This window comes from Neoarius graeffei, chromosome 5 (assembly GCF_027579695.1).
Source record: "Neoarius graeffei isolate fNeoGra1 chromosome 5, fNeoGra1.pri, whole genome shotgun sequence".
NCBI lineage: Eukaryota > Metazoa > Chordata > Actinopteri > Siluriformes > Ariidae > Neoarius > Neoarius graeffei.
In genome coordinates, this window is record NC_083573.1 from 4,729,493 (window position 1) to 4,748,806 (window position 19,314).

The 19,314-nt window shown below is 44.7% G+C and overlaps 1 protein-coding gene across 4 annotated transcripts in view; it reads left to right on the forward strand.

Annotated features, from left to right (window-relative positions):
- The first annotated feature begins 475 nt into the window (after positions 1-475).
- The window catches only part of grnb (granulin b), a 28,522-nt gene continuing 9,683 nt past the window's right edge, over positions 476-19,314 (forward strand). Inside the window, exons 1-7 of one of the 4 annotated variants that reach the window (XM_060920996.1) lie at positions 476-598; positions 7,763-7,816; positions 11,816-11,950; positions 12,042-12,179; positions 16,490-16,585; positions 16,677-16,818; positions 16,902-16,949. In XM_060920996.1, coding sequence (XP_060776979.1) covers positions 491-598; positions 7,763-7,816; positions 11,816-11,950; positions 12,042-12,179; positions 16,490-16,585; positions 16,677-16,818; positions 16,902-16,949 — 721 coding nt within the window. In that variant the 5' untranslated portion in view covers positions 476-490. Of the gene's footprint in view, positions 599-871; positions 1,020-1,455; positions 1,586-7,762; positions 7,817-11,815; positions 11,951-12,041; positions 12,180-16,489; positions 16,586-16,676; positions 16,819-16,901; positions 16,950-19,314 lie in introns of those variants that run through there. The other 3 variants (XM_060920998.1, XM_060920999.1, XM_060920997.1) reach the window with 3 other exon arrangements.

Sequence of the window (19,314 nt, forward strand, 5' to 3'; positions counted from 1 at the left end):
CTCACAATCTTTGGAGGAATTTCACGAAACTTGGCAAAAGGCTTGTTATATGACGGTAATACGCAGATTGCTTTTTAATTTCGTTTGTGAAAATTTTACCAGAGTTTTGACTCTTGATCAAATAACTTGTACTTTGACAATTTCATGAGGGTGTACGCTCTTCTGAAATCAACTCTCACAATTTGTGGAGGAATTTCACCAAACCTGGCAGGATTCTTTGTTGTATGTCGCTAATTCGCATATTGTAATTTCATTAAACTCGGTCGAATTTTCCCAGAGTTCTGGCCGAGTTCCCAGCGGGGGATATTGCACTCTCAGAGCACTCTTGTCCATGATGTAGCTATCTTTTTTTAGCAGTCTATAACACGTCTTATTCTGTGTATCGCTTTGAAAGAGTCAGAATCGCAGCCATGTTCGTGTTCCTTCCCACACCGCGGAAATGAAGTAATCCGGACTCTGTTTGGAATTCGGCCATGTTGGGTTCTGTCACATGACCGGAGTTTATATGTCACGTGAGCTAAGCTCGTATGTCAGTGTATTATTGAGCACTGCAGCGGCTTCCGGCTCTCAGACACTTCAGGACCCGAAGCTCGGCACGGTAAGCTGCTTTAAACACTCAAACCGCTGAGTTTTATTTTGTTTTGTTTCTTTGTTTGCCTTTTTTTTTTTTAAACGAACGAATTCGGCTAGCTTATTGAGTTAACGCAGTTGAACCCTGTGTTCATCCCGAATGGCTCTTCCGTCCCTATCTAGGGTCACTCAGGAGTCTGTGAAGTCTCGCTGTATTGAAGCAGCGTAGTGCACTCGGTAGTGTTTTTCGAAGCCGTTTGACACCGAGCCGCTGTTTTGGGAGTTATTTGGGATTGAGCGGTTTTAATCACAGCAGGTTTATGAATATGACGGTATTATTCAGTGCATGAGGGGAATAGAACCTTCACTCAGGCGCAGATTGAGGTTCTAAAGTGACACTGTATCCCTGGAAATAACTGCACGGTCATCCAGAAGAATAGTTTTTGAAGGTGCAATAGTGAATTATTATTGTTTATTATTATTTTTTAAATTCCTGATTTGTTGAAATAACTTGTTAAGTGTGTAGAATATGGTAGGGGGGAAAAGCAGCAGCAGCAGTAATGGTGGATGAAGTTGTGGCTGTGTTAAAAGTCTATTCTGTTGTTAAGACCTGTTTTTGAAAACTGCTTCCGGTCTGTAAGGCTTGTTTGTGTTGAGCTGAGGCTCCTGTCAGTCACCTGATGGACTCTGGAGGAAGGGAGGGAGGAGGTGGAGGAGGTGGTGGGTTCTAATCCCGGAAATTCTCAGTGATTTGAGGTGACCTAGTCCTCTTAAAGACTTGTTTGGCTCTCACTTCCGGAAAGACCTGTATATTCCAGCTTGTTTGTTTGTTTTTGTGCACTTGATTCCTCTGAATCATTCAGCTCCTCCTTTTGCTGCTTTCAGTTTTTGATTGACATGCCAGTGAGCCAGTTGGGTTGTTGTACAAAACAGGAGCAGGGTGATGAATGAACTCTGGAGATGAACAAATGAGTCCGGGCTCGATTGGAAAGACAGTCGGACGAACAGATCAGTGGTGAGTTTCCCAAGAGCATCTTAACGCTAAGAGCATCTTAAAGCGCATATCCTGGACCAAATTCCGTTTTTTTTTTTTTTATATGAAAGTACACTACCGTTCAAAAGTTTGGGGTCACTTTGAAATGTCCTTATTTTTGAAAGAAAAGCACTGTTCTTTTCAACGAAGATCACTTTTTAAACTAATCAGAAATCCACTCTATACATTGCTAATGTGGTAAATGACTATTCTAGCTGCAAATGTGTGGTTTTTGGTGCAATATCTCCATAGGTGTATTGAGGTATTTCACTCACGTGACCAAGTCATGTGACGCTGCCATTTTGGACGGCACGGCTCGAATCAGTTTGAATGCGAGGAAGGCAACAAACGAAAAACATAAAAGAAAAAGGAGCGAGATGCAGAAAACACCTTCACTATCCAGCGACGTAGGGCATTTACAGGGCGAGCAGAGGGAGAGGTATTTGCAAAAATTGAGGTTAGCAGGCTTAGAGAACGACGTTTACCTGCTTCCACCAGGATTGTTCACTGACGTACGGAAGTACACGAAGCCCTCGTCTTTACCTGACTTCGGCCCACATGATCTGTATACCTATGTCGTTAAAAACCCATCGCCATACACAGGTATTGATCTGAAAGCGTATACAAGTTTGGATGCCTACAAATATTTTGTGTCAGGCTGGGTAACATGCCTACATCAGCGGGTCGTCCCTGGAGCCGGTGGTCGCCATCTGATTACAGCTAAGGTTTGTTCACATTTTCATTTACTTTCAGTCCTCAGGATAAACAAAATGTTATTAAATGTCATTGAAATAACTTCTTAGTCTGTTGAGACATGGCCCGTTATAAATTTGCTGTTACCAGGCAATGACCAAGAACTGTATTATTAGGGTCGGTGTAGTTGTAGCAGTGTATTAGCAACTAGCTGTTAGCAGGAGCTAATGTCAACAACATCATAGCTGGTATGTTACTGTAGCAATGTTTACGTTCAGTCATTTGGATGACTGTTAAAACCTTTCAGTCTCAAGTTTTTCCTTTACTGGATTTACTAGTTTACTGAGCTAGCGCGCTCTCCGGCCGAGCCGGGAGCCATCGCGCGCTCTCCGGCCGAGCCGGGAGCCATCGCGCGCTAGCTCAGTAAACTAGTAAATCCAGTAAAGGAAAAACTTGAGACTGAAAGGTTTTAACAGTCATCCAAATGACTGAACGTAAACATTGCTACAGTAACATACTAGCTACTGTTGTTGACATTAGCTAGCTTGCCGTCCAAAATGGTGGACACCGGGGCGTCACGTGACCCTGTGACGTCAGGTGAAATACCTCAATAGAGGCCCATTTCCAGCAACTCTCACTCCAGTGTTCTAATGGTACAATGTGTTTGCTCATTGCCTCAGAAGGCTAATGGATGATTAGAAAACCCTTGTACAATCATGTTAGCACAGCTGAAAACAGTTGAGCTCTTTAGAGAAGCTATAAAACTGACCTTCCTTTGAGCAGATTGAGTTTCTGGAGCATCACATTTGTGGGGTCGATTAAATGCTCAAAATGGCCAGAAAACCGTCTCGACTATATTTTCTATTCATTTTACAACTTATGGTGGTAAATAAAAGTGTGACTTTAAATGGAAAACACAAAATTGTCTGGGTGACCCCAAACTTTTGAACGGTAATGTATGTCCCTTTACACACTCATCCAGAAGGGTAATTTTTTCACAAGGCCGTCTGTATACAGCAGAAAAAAAGTAAAATAACAAAACGCGTCTGGAAAAATCCCAACGGAGTCTGGAGCCAGATTCGTGACGTCACCTGCGGAACCCACAGCAGGCTGCACGAGCTTGCACGGTTTCAGTGCACAGCCTGTGTAGACCAAGTTTAGCAGCTAGCGGTTTTGCATTGGAATCGTCACTGGAGTGCAATGTGGGAAACGATGAGTACTAATCCCATCGTGATTGGTGTTGCTACACCCTCCGATGACACGTCTGTTAACCATTTTAATAATTACGTGATAATGTTGAAGAAATTTGCAGAAAACCACCAGGTCGTTTTCTTATAAACAAACCAGCGCTGACGTAGGATTCAGAATGAGGCGTCCCGCACGCGACGTCACGAAAATCAATGTTTGCCAGGAAATCCAAATGCCAAGTTTTTTCAGAGGCGGACCAATTTGTGTCAAATGGCTCGATTTCAACTGAATTTTTCAGGTGTTGCGCAAGGTAAAAAAATTGCACAAAACGTGACAGGTATTTGACATTGATCTCGCTCCTGAATTTACCCATGATGTGCACTTTAAAGCAGATACGCAGAACCTTTATTTTTAAATACGTTTCTGAATGGATAGTATCTCCATCCTTGACTCTTGTATGCTGCATCAATGGGAATTTTAAAAAATATCTATTTTTGAGAGTTAAAATCGACCGCGAAGTTAGTGTTCGAGCTGCCCCGCTGAGCCAGCCAGCCAGCCCTGAGTGCGTGACGTCATAGCGGGAACCGGTTTTAAGGCCGAGGCCTTTTACAGCTATTGACCAAAGTCATAAAAATAAAAATTTACAGTGAAAGTAAGAAATAGCGTTACCGACTTTCTCAACTAAGACTGATTACTTCATTGATTGTGGGTTGACACTCATTAAAACAGGATGGGTGCTATAACTTATGCAACATACATGTACATGCATGCATTTTCACTGATAAAACGTAAAAGGCTCATTAAATAATCAGATGAACTGAGACAATCGCATTCTGAAGCAAATTAAATAATCTTATCCCGCTAACTTAAACACACAATACAAGTTACATGGATTAATCTAAATGCAGGTAAACAACGTGTTGTTTTTTTATCTAAATGAGAATCGGAGTTGACCCGTCTGTGCTCTCGCTTGTCGAAGGCAGATTGTTTTGAAACAGTCTGACTTTCAGTTGTTCGTTCAGTTCTCCGTTCATTCGCTTCTTCCATGTAAGGGAAAGATGGCAGCGATATCCAGTTTAGAAAAAAGACGGCTGGTCCATTCATTCTCTCCATACTGTGTATTCCACCATTACTGCTCGGCTCAGGCGATTACTAAAACCCGGGACGGGACGGTATGTCACCGGTTTAAGCAGCAACCGCGGAGAGGTCACTGCTCGAGCGATATGTCCCATCCCGGGTTTTACCAACAACCCTCGGTTCACGCTCCAGGAGGACTGGTGCAACTGAACTCACTTTTTAAAAAGATAAAATAAATACTTTCCTTTTCTTGTTTTATTTTTCTTTAATTGTTGGGACTGCACCCTCTTTCAATACGGGTTTATAGCCAACGCTCCTCAACAGATCAGAGGTCTCGTATGAGTCTTCAGTAAAAAGTTCAGAGCAGAGGAGAGACCACTTCATAGGCGCCCAATGTGCCCGTGAACAACTCGCAAAACGTGTCCAAATCTTTGCAGTTTGAACATTCTTGGGCCATGAATGCAGCATAAATCCACCTTCTGCTGTGTTGCTGCACCGGCCAAAAGCACATCCACATGTCATGGCGATAAATTAGCTCAAAACGGAAGCTCGGAGCTGCAGTCAGCTCTGTGTTTTAGTATCGCGGAAATGGCGTTGAGACCGATGGACTTCCTGCTGTGACGTCACAGATGTCAAGGTCATTCACTCAGACCGCTACCCATATAAGTCACTTTAATCGTAAAAATTACTATATTAGATTTATCGTCAGCGCTTAAAACTATTCTTGTGCCATTCTTGAGGTCTCAAGGCGTTTATAAACGCAAGTGAGGCCATTGTTCTGCGTATCTGCTTTAACTAGGAAAGCAGGGATGGCAATTTTCCGCCGAACGGCGGAAATCCGCCGTTTTGAATTTCAATTTTATCATTTTTGTGGAACGTCTAAATCCGTAGAGAAAAGTTTTAGGGGGGTTTAGGTACCTAACTTTTATTGCTGCTACCGAGATTAGTGTCAAATCGTATCGAAACCACATGTCTCGCGAACAACGGAAGCTTCTATATCGAGTGTAACAATGAAAATAAGCAAACGAGTCTGTGATTGGTTGCGAAGTGAAGGATTCAACCAATGCGAAAGCATGTTTCATTTCACTGGCCACCATTTTGCCTTTAGCTAAATGTCTTGCATGAGGTTTTGAGAGCATTGTTTTCCGCGGAAATATGAAGTTTTTATCACGAGATCAAGAAGCATCGGTGGCTGAAATTGACAAAAATGTCAAGAACAAATTTCGTTGGGATTGGCTACAGCGGACAGTTACTACGAAAGTGAAACTTGGAAAAAAGATCGAGGAGATCAGCGAGACGCTTGAACAGTTTATCAAGAAGTGCGATTTGCCTGGCAAAGCATTTTGCATTTATTGTAACGATGTGATCACCTACGGATCCCGTGGCTGTGTGGCATTAATTGACCATGCTTCTAAGGTCAAGAAACACTCGGATGTTATTGCACTTCGTAAATATGCCTGGGGCAGTCAGAGTAAGTTGTCTTTTTTTCTATTAAACTTTAGATACTTATTTTTATCATGTATTTTTCACACAATATACATGTAAAATGGCTAGAAAATAGGTAGAAGAGGCTAAAAAGACTAAAGATTCAGGGGGGCTCCGGCCCCCTGAACCCCCTGTTCGGAGTTTCAGCTGAAATAAAATTTTCCTGTTGCCATCCCTGGGAAAGAGAGAGAGAGAGAGAGAGAGTGTTCGTTGTGCTGCTTGCTCGACCATTTAACGATGATCTTTGTGCTATGATGCTTTTGGGAAACTCAGCACAGTTCATTTTCAGTTTGTTTGGGCGATGCATTTGAAAACCTTCCTTCCCTTTTCCCTTCTTTCTCTCCCTCCCTCGGGCTCAACAAGTGGAAAGAAACAGTAAACTATCAAACCTGCCTCACGTTTAGAGATGAAGACCCCGTCCACACGTAGCCGGGTATCTGCTAAATCGAAGATATTTTTCTACGTTTTGGCCTGTCATCCACATGAAAACACATCAAAAACGAATATTTAAAAAAACTCCGGGCAAAGTGAAGATTTTTGAAAACTCCGTGTATGCCTTTTCGTGTGGACAGAGATAACCGGAGTTTTGCGTTTTAGAACGTCACAATCTGCGCCAAAAAAATGACAACAAATCTGCCCTGACGTCAAACGTGTGACCTTTGTTTACTGCAGAAGCCAGATTAAGCATGGACTTAAGCTAGCCGCACACCACGGCGATCCACGCGGTACCGAACCGACCCATTTCAGAGCCGACTCCCGACAGGGCACGCACATATCCCCCGACTGCTGACGAGTGCAGTCGCGATTGAAGCGACACGTGACAACTTAATAGCTTTGTGATTGGCTATTGGATATAGTTACTGTTAAATCCAACACTTGAAGATGCTACAGGCTGAATTACAAATGACACAACATGGAATATGTAGCGCACTATCTAGGCTGCATGAGCTATTATTCCCAACCTTAAATAGTGCACTTATATAGGGGAGTTAAAGCGATTTGGAATTCAGCCACACAACTTGAGCAGAGTGGCTTTCCAGCCCACTGTGTCTATGGATAAAGCTTCAGTCTATGGAATTACAGTATATACCTGCATTAGGTGCTACCAACACGTATTTCTCGCGCTAGAAATTGTGTTTAATGATGTCACGTGTTATATGCGAAAGATATGATTGGCTATTGCTAGCGACTCTCGCCGATCAGTCTGGCTCCCGATTAGTTTTTCGAATCGGCTGTGAGATGAGTCGGTACCATCGAAAACTAGTCTTTACGCCTGACTCGCGACTTCAGTTGGCTCGGTACGCTGAAAATCGGCGTAGTGTGCGGCTAGCTAAAGAGTAATGGATCGGAGTAGTGCCTTGAAAGCGTTAATTATTGTGCAGGTGCTATTTACATGTTTAATTTTAGAAGCCCGACTACTGCTCCAAGAGCACAGGCGATGTGATTAGGCGGTAGGATTTGGGGAAATAATGCCATCTACAGGTTTGGAATGCTTATGAATGTGATTGAAAACGCAGATGTTCGGTTATGTGTGGAAGGGATTTTTTTCGAAGACGAGGTGGTGTGGATAAAACATTTTTATAAACGGAGGAGGGGGAAATGTTCGGTTTTAAAAATACCTGGCTACGTGTGTACATGGCAGAAGTCTTTGGAAAAACACTGTTGCCTAATGTAAAGTATAAACATGTAGATGTTTTGGCATGTGTGTGGTTTTAGGTTGAAGTTGAAGGACGGATTTTCGTCGGGAATTCAAGTCAACCGACGCCAGAGGTGAGCGTCGACATCATTCTTCTAGTTCTGAGATGTTTCGCAGAACAAACGGCGACCAGGTCCGAATACGGTCTCGTTCCTCTGGGAACAGCAGCTGAGCGACTGATTATTTTCCGAATATCTTGTACCACAGCAGCATGTTGCAACATGAGCGACCAGAGGATTTTACTTGTTTCGTGGACGTCCCACAACATAAAACATGACAAACTGGTCACAAGTTAAAATTTCACAAGCATAGATTTGGAATGATCTGCAGGAGCATGTGTAAAAGTCATAATGATGTGTCGGTTTTAGGGATGTTAACCGATGACCGTTTGACCGGTGGTTGACCGAATCAACGTCAACCGGTTAATTTTTTTTTTTGGTTGTCGGTTAAAAAAAAAAAAATCAATCATTTTGAAGCTGCCGATTTTGGAGCGGAGGACTTGGAATTCTGTGTTGTAAACGCTTGGGGCATGCCATGCGGTGTAAAGGCCAATTTATGCTGACAACCCAGTCCTCGCAGATAGCGTCTGCGTAGCCCCCCCACCTTCGCAGACGCTCTGCGTGCACCTCCCAAAAATTGTGACCACCGCAGAAGCCTCGCAGACAGCATCGCAGACAAGAGGGCTCTGATTGGTCCACTCTACATCCGCTGTACACGCACTTCCGCTTCCCTACTTTCCCGGTTTGGTTTGTTTTCACGACCGCCATTTTTAAAAACACGAGCGAAGATGGAGCAGCACGAAGAGCGGTTGATCGAGGAAGGGAGGAAGTACGGACATCTATACGACTCCAGTTCTAGTCATTATAAGTAACCGGAGGATAAACACTCCACTAACCACACCCACCAACTACTCCTAGCGACTTTGCGCCCCCTTGCGTTGTGCCGGTGAATAACATCGCGCACGCCTATTCCTCCCCGCTCAACGATAAATTACAACTGTCTGCGAAAAGCTGTCTGCGAAAGCCTTGTTGCAAGAGCATGCAGAGGCCTTGCGGACGACAGCGGACGAATCAGAAACACCCATTCAGTCATGTCCCGCCCTCCTGCCCCAGTTAAAGACAGCTAACAAATCAGAAACACCCATTCAGTCATGTCCCGTCCCAGTTGAAGACAGCTGCCACTCGGCGAAAGAAAAGTGTAGACACAGGCTTTTTAGCTTACAAATTACTATTGTTTTTTATTTTTTATTATTATTAGAAGGCCCATGGAGTTTAGTCCTGCCTTGGCCAGTGCATTCTGAAAGTATGTTTGGGTCTGTAGCCAACAATGCATGTTACTGCAGATCAGATCTCTCCACACAAACTAAAGGCGCAGATGCCGACTTTTTCATGGCTGAATCGTGCAGATCCGATTGCTTTCCTTTGAGCATTTACTCTGATGAAATTATTCAGACACTCCAACGCCCCCCCCTAAAAAAAAAATCGGATCTTTGCACGATTCAGCCGTGAAAAAGGCGGCATCCGCTAAAAGGCGCGTCATTTGCATCCCTGTTTAAACTCATAGGTTAACCGACTTTAACTGGCTAATGAGGCTCGGTGGTCGGTCAAGATTTTTTTTTAGTTTTCGCCATCCCTAGTCGGTTTATTTTTAAACCGTCACTAGAGCACCCCCCTAAGTATTCTTTAAATTCGTTTCTTAAGACAAGGATTTTTTAAGATGTTACCTTGACAGTTTCGGCGAACACTTCCGCCTTCTTCAAAACAGTCACCAGATGTCGAGTGGTGACGTGCCTTATCAGCTGATGTTACTCTAAGGAGGCGTGAACGTCCCGCCCAATTTGACAGGTAGTTCACGCCTCCTGCTGTCAGGTCGCTCGTCCAGGACGGCGCTCCAGGTGTGCGACAGCGCGTACGCTCCCTCATCCCGGTTCATCGTTCTCTGCGCACGCTTGCGTATCTCCACTGCCTCTAAAATCCAACGCTGGAATCTATTTTCTTCAGCGCGAATGACTCTGGCCTCTTCCCAATTCATTATATGATTTTGCCGTTTGCAGTGGTCTGAAATGGCTGATTTTAGGTTTTCTTGGTGTGCTTTTTCTTTTTCGGATCTTGCGAGTCTTTTTGTTGTTTCTTTTTCACATTCTATTTGGTGTTGTTTTTTGCGAGTGTGGAAGCATCTGCCTGTTTCACCAATATAAACTTTATTACATGAATGGCGAGGGATTTCATAGATGACGTTACATTTATTGTCCAGTTGTATTTTATCTTTGGGGTGAACTAGCAGCTGTCGGAGGTTTTTGTATGGTTTGACCGGGGTGTTGATGTGGTATTTCTTCATGGATCGTTGGATGCGTTCTGTAACTCCTTTTATGTCTGGTAGTGTGACAAACTACCATACATCCAGACATCTATGAAGAAATACCACATCAACACCCCGGTCAAACCATACAAAAACCTCTGACAGCTGCTAGTTCACCCCAAAGATAAAATACAACTGGACAATAAATGCAACGTCCTCTATGAAATCCCTCGCCGTTCATGTAATAAAGTTTATATTGGTGAAACGGGCAGATGCTTCCATACTCTCAAAAAAGAACACCAATTAGAATGTGAAAAAGAAACAACAAAAAGACTCACAAGATCCGAAAAAGAAAAAGCAAACCAAGAAAACTTAAAATCAGCCATTTCAGACCACTGCAAACGGCAAAATCATATAATGAATTGGGAAGAGGCCAGAGTCATTCGCGCTGAAGAAAATAGATTCCAGCGTTGGATTTTAGAGGCAGTGGAGATACAAAAGCGTGCGCAGAGAACAATGAACCGGGATGAGGGAGCGTATGTGCTGTCGCACACCTGGAGCACCGTCCTGGACGAGCGACCTGACAGCAGGAGGCGTGAACTACCTGTCAAATTGGGCAGGACGTTCACGCCTCCTTAGAGTAACATCAGCTGATAAGCCACGTCACCACTCGACATCTGGTGACTGTTTTGAAGAAGGCGGAAGTTTATCGCCGAAACTGTCAAGGTAACATCTTAAAAAATCCTTGTCTTAAGAAACGAATTTAAAGAATAGTTTCAATAGGTAGACATAATGAACTTTCACTACATATCAGCACTAAGTAGTTGCGTAACCTCATGACACAAACGCACTGTAGATTTGAGCTCAAAATGTCTTCACGAAAAAACCAACAGAGGTCTGAGTTAGCCTGGGCCCGCCCATCCTAAGCGTGACGCAACACGAGGGCCTGTTCCGAGCTTAGTCTGGCCAGGCAGGCTATCTACAGCTCTTCCAAGCTCCCGAAAAATCGGGAGCCAATCAACTTTGAGCATCTCCAACGGCCCTGGGTAGAGGCGTGTTCAAGGCACTGACGTACGGTAGTAGAACTGCGACCGGAAGCCATAGATTGTTTACAGAATCTATGCCAGAAGCGCTTCATTCACTAGAAACATTACGAACATGGAGCAAGTTCTCATTGAAAACGGAGCAAAGAGCAGCCCTGGAGGTATTTATTGAAAGGAAGGACGTTTTCGCCTTGCTCCCGACCGGCTTCGGTAAGAGTTTAATCTACCAGTTAGCCCCGTCGCGTCACATACGTCAGAGGAAAGAGTGATGTGATTGGTTTAAGCTTCGTCACAGCCTTCGACCAGTAGCAAACTGAGGCATTTCAGGGAGGCGGGTCAACCACGGGCTCTGGGAAACGGTTTGGCTTAATAGCTTGGGCAGACCAAATGCTCGCAGAGCTTTGAAGTCGCGTTAGCCAGGCTAGGTCTGAGTGACATCCCTTAGGGTGGGGGGGAAAAAAACGTGCACACTCACAATACCCGCATGAGTGTCGTCCTGTTCTGATAAAGCCCTGGACTCTGTCCTCTTGTTTATGAGCTCGCACTGAGCCCTGGCTAAAGGATCTTAAAGACTTGTTGTTGTTTTTTTACAAATCTAGCTGTATTTTTGTCTTATCGGTCAGCCTTCCTTCCTTCCATAGTTTTCCCTGAACAGGAAAGCTCTAAAATGATGACACTAGATGTAAAAATAAATGGTTTGATGTTAAGACCAGGTCTGTGTGTGTCTTACAGATGCGTGTGTGTGTGCTGGTGGGTATGCTGAGTGTGTGCAGCGCGCTCATCTGCCCCGATGGAGGAATGTGTGACGACGATAACACCTGCTGCAAGTCACAGCGGGGCGGATACGGGTGCTGCCCGCTGCCTAACGTAAGTGTGTATAGGCCAGAGAGAGAGAGACACACGTTTTTGATAAAATCTGTCCATTCTACGAAGTGTGTGTGTGTGTGTGTTCTTGCAGGCCGAGTGCTGCTCAGATCACCTGCACTGCTGCCATGAGGGAACGCTGTGTGACCTGGAGCACGGCAAGTGCGTGAACAGGACACACACTCTGGAGTGGGTCAGTAGAGTCGCTGCTAAGCAGAACACCCTGCTTCAGGTAACACACACACACACACACACACGATTTGCATTGCGCTGCATTATTAGGCGACTCATTTTAGATTTTTCGGATCACGGATCCGCCGACGGCAGTTAAATACTACCGCTAGAAAAATAAAAAGTCTGTGCGTATTTTTATTTTAACCACTGGGCGGCACGGTGGTGTAGTGGTTAGCGCTGTCGCCTCACAGCAAGAAGGTCCGGGTTCGAGCCCCGTGGCCGGCGAGGGCCTTTCTGTGCGGAGTTTGCATGTTCTCCCCGTGTCCGCGTGGGTTTCCTCCGGGTGCTCCGGTTTCCCCCACAGTCCAAAGACATGCAGGTTAGGTTAACTGGTGACTCTAAATTGAGCGTAGGTGTGAATGTGAGTGTGAATGGTTGTCTGTGTCTATGTGTCAGGCCTGTGATGACCTGGCGACTTGTCCAGGGTGTACCCCGCCTTTCGCCCGTAGTCAGCTGGGATAGGCTCCAGCTTGCCTGCGACCCTGTAGAAGGATAAAGCGGCTACAGATAATGAGATGAGACGAGATGAGATTTTAACCGCAGAAACATACAAAAAGAAATGGAAAAAAAAAAATAGTCACACATTTTTCTTGTAACAGCACTGTATCCCTGGTACTAGGTCATATTTCTTTGAGTGAAAAGTATTAGAATTGCAAATACAAACAACAACGTGTGTTGTACATATCCACTTCAGCCGAGTCCGAAAACGAAACTATTTACGACACTGAGTATTCACTTGAATGTTTTTATGGCGTTTACGACAGTGTCAACCTCGTGCTGACCATGCCTGACGCTGACAGCATGGATTCCGAGCTATCGCCTCGACTGTACGTAAGCATAAAGTGTGGTAAAGAAAAGTCTTTTCACTGTCTCACTAACCAAAACGTGGGCGATTTCGTCTCTCAAGCGTTGAAAGTAAACAATGAAAAGATCAAAACGATCTTTGGTTCTCAGAAAGAAGGTGGTGAGGTAACGAGCGCGATGCCGAATACGCCTGCCGTAACGTTAGTTCGCGATTTTGGCTGCAAGTATCTGAGTGTGGAATTGGAAGAGGATGGAGCCGCAGAGAGTCCTATCGAATCAAGTAGCACGAACGGATCAGCCTTCGATGTGCTCATGAGAGCTCAACGGTCATGTGACCACATGCCTTCAGAGAAGTAAATACTGGAATGCTGGTCCGTGTTATAAACTTATACACAAGAGAACACACACTATATATACCGTATTTTTCGGACTATAAGTCGCACTTTTTTTCATGGTTCGGCTGGCCATGCAGCTTAAGTCCTCTGCATGCTCTTGCGACAAGGCTTTCGCAGATAGCTTTTCGCAGACAGTTGTAATTTATCGTTGAGCGGGGAGTAACGGGCGTGCGCGATGTTATTCACCGCCACAACGCAAGGGGGCGCGAAGTCGCGAAATCGCTAGGAGTAGTTGGTGGGTGTGGTTAGTGGAGTGTTTATCCTCCGGTTACTTATAATGACTAGAACTGGAGTCGTATAGATGTCCGTACTTCCTCGATCAACCGCTCTTCGTGCTGCTCCATCTTCGCTTGTGTTTTTAAAAATGGCGGTCGTGAAAACAAACCAAACCGGGAAAGTAGGGAAGCGGAAGTGCGTGTACAACGGATGTAGAGTGGACCAATCAGAGCCCTCTTGTCTGCGAGGCTTCTGCGGTGGTCACAATTTTTGGGAGGTGCACGCAGAGCGTCTGCGAAGGTGGGGGGGGGTTACGCAGACGCTATCTGCGACGCCGTCTGCGAGGACTGGGTTGTCAGCATAAATTGGCCTTTATGCTCCAGTGCGACGTATATATGTTTTTTTTTTCACCGCGAGAGGGCGCTATGTAGCTTTGCATGCAAGTATGTGCTGTGTACTCTATTAATACCACTGAAAGAAAAAAAATACCGTTACAACGGACAACAACAAAACAAATTAGCATTACAACAACGACGACTGAACAGAAACATGCCGCCAAAAAGAAAATCATATACTGCTGAATTCAAGCTGCAAGTAATTAAATATGCAGCCGAAAATGGTAATAGGGCAGCTGAACGAAAGTTTGGATGCAGTGGAAAAACTTGTTCGGGACTGGAGAAAAGCGGAGGATAATTTGAAGGGAATGAAGAAAACAAAAAAAGCTAACCGAGGGCTAAAGGCTAGATGGCCACGTTTAGAAGAGGAGGTATACAAATGGGTCCTCTACAGCTTTAATAACACAGATGAAAGAGCCATGGGGCGATAATAAGCCCTACCGGTAAAAATATTCTAAAAGCAAACTGATTAATGCATCAGTAATAGTCTACTAATATTAGTTATAATAATAATAATATAGGCTATTAGTAATAACGATAGTGATAGTATTAAAGATAGTAGTAGATATTTAAAATAATCAGACTAGGCTACTTACAGGGCAAAGGGCGCGTTATCACTGCTCAGCTGTTCGTTTATTCAAGGTCCCATGGCATGAAATTTTCACTTTCTGAGGTTTTTTAACGTTAAAATGAGTTCCTCTGACCTTCTTAAGTCACCCCAGTGGCTAGAAATTTCATGTGTAAACCAAACTATGCCCAACATTTGAGAATGGCGCGTCAAAACGGCGCGTTGATAAGCTCTTCCCTTGCCTACGTCAGCAAGGGAGATGATCCCCACGCCCCCCCTCTGGATTCCCACCCACTGTATGGATTGCCCCGCCCAGTTGTAGTGAGGAGACCATAGAGGACACAACAACATGGCACCACCTAAGCGAGCGAAACATGGAAATTGCACTGTACATGGATGTGACAACACAGAAAGGAGTCTGTTTTTACTGCCGACGGGAGAGCCCCTGAAGACGCAGTGGCTTAATTTTATTTACTCCAATAATACACCGTCGAGTCTACCTAAGACGGTGTATGTTTGTCGGAAGCATTTTCCTGAGGAATGTTTCCACAACTCGGGACAGTACAGGGCAGGTTTTGCACATCAACTGTCACTGAAGCCTGGGTCCGTACCAAGCATCCCTGCCGCATCAGCCACAAACACCGAACAAGTAAGTGTATAACTGTTAAGTCGTTTTGCCGTGTTTTAAAATTGGTGCCATGTTAGCCTTGCAATGGCTACATTAGCTGTGCAGCTAACCGCTTCCTGCAGTTAGCCAGGTACTCTGCGCTACAAAACCAAAAAGCATGCAGCATGCTCTGTTAAACTGAGTTTAGTCTGGAAATTGACTGTAACTTATGAGCTTATGTTTGACTATCGCTCCGCAATGCATGTCTTCTGTTGGATAAGCGATATGTTGTTGTAGTTGCTGCTTCTATCCTCTTTGGTTATGGAGTGCGTGTTGAAGCCTAGGGTATCATACGTTCGTAAACTACCACTCCGAACACTCTCACTCGCTGTTCTCTGTGTCATGTTGAGTTTACGAAAGGAGTCCGAGGTTTTGTCTTAGCAGCGTGGCTACAGGCGCTGATAGCAGCGAGTATGTGCGCGCGCAGCTTGGTCAATCCCCTCCCCCCATGGCCCGCCCCCACCCTCTACCCTTCCCCTCCTCCCATGGCCCGCCCCCACCCTCTACCCTTCCCCTCCTCCTGCTTCTCATTAGCAAAACGACGCACTGGGAAAAGCGCTGAAATGGGGCTTTCTCCCAGGAGGCTATATCTACGTGCCGAGGGTTCATTTCGAGAAAGGCTGCGGATATAACATCCGGAAACCTCCACGAGCCCGTTTAAAGCATCAACAAACCACCATGCCATGGGACCTTTAAATAAACAATGCAGTCGCGCAGTAACCACGCGCCGCTTATCAGACAGAATCACAGATTCTGTGGATAGAATAACCCTTCAAAAAAGTGCGACTTGTAGTCCGGTGCGACGTATATATGTTTGTTTTGTTTTTTTGTCTTCATAATGCATTTTTTTGGCTGATGCGACTTAAACTCCGGAGCGACGTATAGTCCGGAAAATACGGTGTGTATGTAAAGTGTGTCTCTTGAATTTAAATTATGTTATCTTAATCCGACATTGAAATTTTGCCATGCAAAAAAAAAAAATTGGACAAGGACACTTTATTTTTATTTTTATTTCGACTGACATCAAAAATATGTTGAAAAAATCCGTGAACCTAAAGATTAAAAAATGGGTGGCCTTATTTGCATTCCACTGGGTTGGTGTCAACAACATGCTCTACTTTTTATCCGTTTCTGGTTGCATGTGCATTTCTCCGGAAGGTCATAAGACAAAAAGGTTTAATATCCTGTACGTGTTCAGCTACTGTTTTAGGAGCTCATGATTATTGAACAGCGTGTGTCCAATCCTCTTTTGGTCGCTCACAGGCAGTGGTGTGTCCTGACCAGGAGTCTGAATGTCCTGATGGCACGACCTGCTGTCAGATGCCTGATGGGAGTTGGGGCTGTTGTCCAATGCCTGATGTACGTGTCTCTCTGTCTGTGCATGATGACTTTGTGTGGAGTTGATTTTAAGGCTGATGAGCTTTTCTAACTCATTGTCACGTGTGCGTAGGCGGTGTGTTGTGAAGATAAAAGACACTGCTGTCCTCACGGCACGACCTGTGACCTCTCGCGCTCCAAGTGCGTATCGTCCACGCTCGGCTCCACCCCTCTCCTGAGAAAATTCCCCGCCATCCACAAAGACGATCCAAAAGGTACGTCGTCACTTCCTGTCCCTCCTCTCACTAATAATCGCCAATCCATATAACGACTGTGTTTATATCCGTCCACCTTTCAGACGCAGTGCGGAAAGAGACGTCCGTGAAGTCCCCGCATAGTAACGATGGTAAGGCATCAAGCTTCGCAAAACGCCTTTTCACAGACTCCTCTTGGTGACTCGAGTCATTTTAATCGATTCGTTTGCTCCGTTTGTCCAAATGTGCGGCTGGTCCTGTCACTGTTGAATGTAAAAATCATACTTGTTGCTCTTTCGCATGATCTTGAAGTCGCTGGCTCATGATTTGCTGGACTCAGATTGAATCAGTGGAGCTCGGTCGAAAAGGATTCACTGAACCGCGAATATGTTTTGCGCAATTTGTGGCGGATCCCCCTCCATTTATTTATCGGCAACTGAAGAAAAGAAATGACTCCAATTCATCTTGGTGACTCAAAGACTGAATCATTTGCAAACGAATCATATCGAGCACTGATGACACACTCAACCCATTTCCTGTTGATTTATCCAATGACATCGGCTCCTGCGGTGGAAATACCGTACGGACCAGGAACTGTAGAGTTGTTCAGTTTTGTTTTGTCCCTCCAAAAATCCTGTCACTGTGGTTTAAATTTACTTATCGAAAACCGAAAAGATGTCACTCTTTCTTCTGAGGTTCCTGAACATTCTGAGGACATTTTTAGGGAGCAAAAAAGGTTCCCGAGGAAGTCCACAGTTCCTGGAAGAGTTCCATTTCAGAATTCCCACCCCATTTCAGAAACATGCCTGCCAACTAGTACGGTTTGCCCGTCATCGTTACGCTTTTCACAGCTACGGATTTTCATGCATTTGTTACGGTTTTACGTAATTTTATAGATTGATTTTTTTTCTTTTCTGAAGAAATAAAAGAAAACCAAACCTTTTGTTGATGATGACATTGAAAATAACCTGAAAGCTTCGCTGTTAAACTCCGCCATCTTGCTTCCTTATACAATACATACGGGGCTACGGAAATGACAGAATCGTAATTGGCTATGGCTGTTTTTAGCACAACAGTATTCCGTGCCAGCACCACTGGTCAGTTGCTCGATACAAGCACACGATCGTGTCATGGATGGTTATGACCTCATTTCTGAACAAAAGGTCAAACAAAAATGCAAGTTGCAGACATTTCCGGAGGAAAACTCCGTTATCCAGGTGTGTTACTTCCTTCACGAAAAGGGGAAAATGACGCACGTTGCACCTCGTGCCGCCAGGACGTGGAGAAATCGGCGACACCAAAGATCGCGTGGGTACGAAAAAGCACAAATCTTTCATCCGTGCTTTTGATTCTCGTAGCAAACTCGGTACTTTTGTTGTTGCTCCTTCTGACGCGTTGGAAATCATCAATGCAGAAGCGTCAGTTACGGAAGCAGTTATTGAACATGGGCTTCCAATAGCCTTGTCAGACCACATGGGACCTCTCTTCAGAAAAATGTTTCCAGACTCTAATATTGCCAAGAAATACGGATGCAGTAGAACGAAAACATCCAGCGTTCTTCAGTGTCTGGGTCCTGAATCATCGTCCTCAAAAATTGGCACAGCAATTTAAAAAAAAAAAAAAAAAATGCACTGACTCCGAGGACACGAAACCGTCCCCAGTCTGTGTTTGATGATGAAATCGGACAAGTTCTGTCTGTTCTTCTTTCCCTCTGGAAGTCAACTGGAGAAAAATATATATTAACATTTCTTCAAGAGGAATTGGAAACTCGAGGAATTCTATGGAAAAATGTAGTTTGTTTTGCAGTTAACAGCACATCAGTCATGATGGGCACGAAGAAAGGAGGTGCAGCTTTCATCACGGGGAGGGGGATCCATCGGTCTATTTGTCTGGTTAGTTGACCTACGTCAACTTATGCTGGGCATACACTGTGCGATTTTTGGCCCGATTTTGACACGATTTTCGGCTCAATCGTGCGTCTCGGATCGTGTAGTATACATGGGGTAACGACAAGCGATTAACACCTCACGACCTCCTCCCGATCGATCGGATGAAAATCAAACCTGTTTGAAATCCTGAGCATCGCATCCGAGCATCGGATCGTATAATTAGTGTGAGAACAGGAATCGTAAGCTGCGTGCCGTTTACCCCTGCGATTCACTCGTACAGTGTGAGCAGCAGCTGAATACCGCGATTGAAAAAAATTGCAGTGTATGACAAGCTTTAGGAAAATTTTAATCTCGATCTCATCGTGGTTCAGGTGGCTAAGGCGGCTACGGCGCCATACCATAAATCCGGGGACCCGGGTTCGATTCCGACCCGAGATCATTTCCCGATCCCTCCCCGTCTCTCTCTCCCACTCATTTCCTGTCCTGTCTCTACACTGTCCTATCCAATAAAGGTGAAAAAAGCCCAAAAAAATCTTTAAAAAAAAAATCGTAATTGTCGATATAATTTCACAAAAAGAGAAGCGTTTTCGAGCGTGTGCTAAAAATAAATTCAATCACGTGAGCTTTA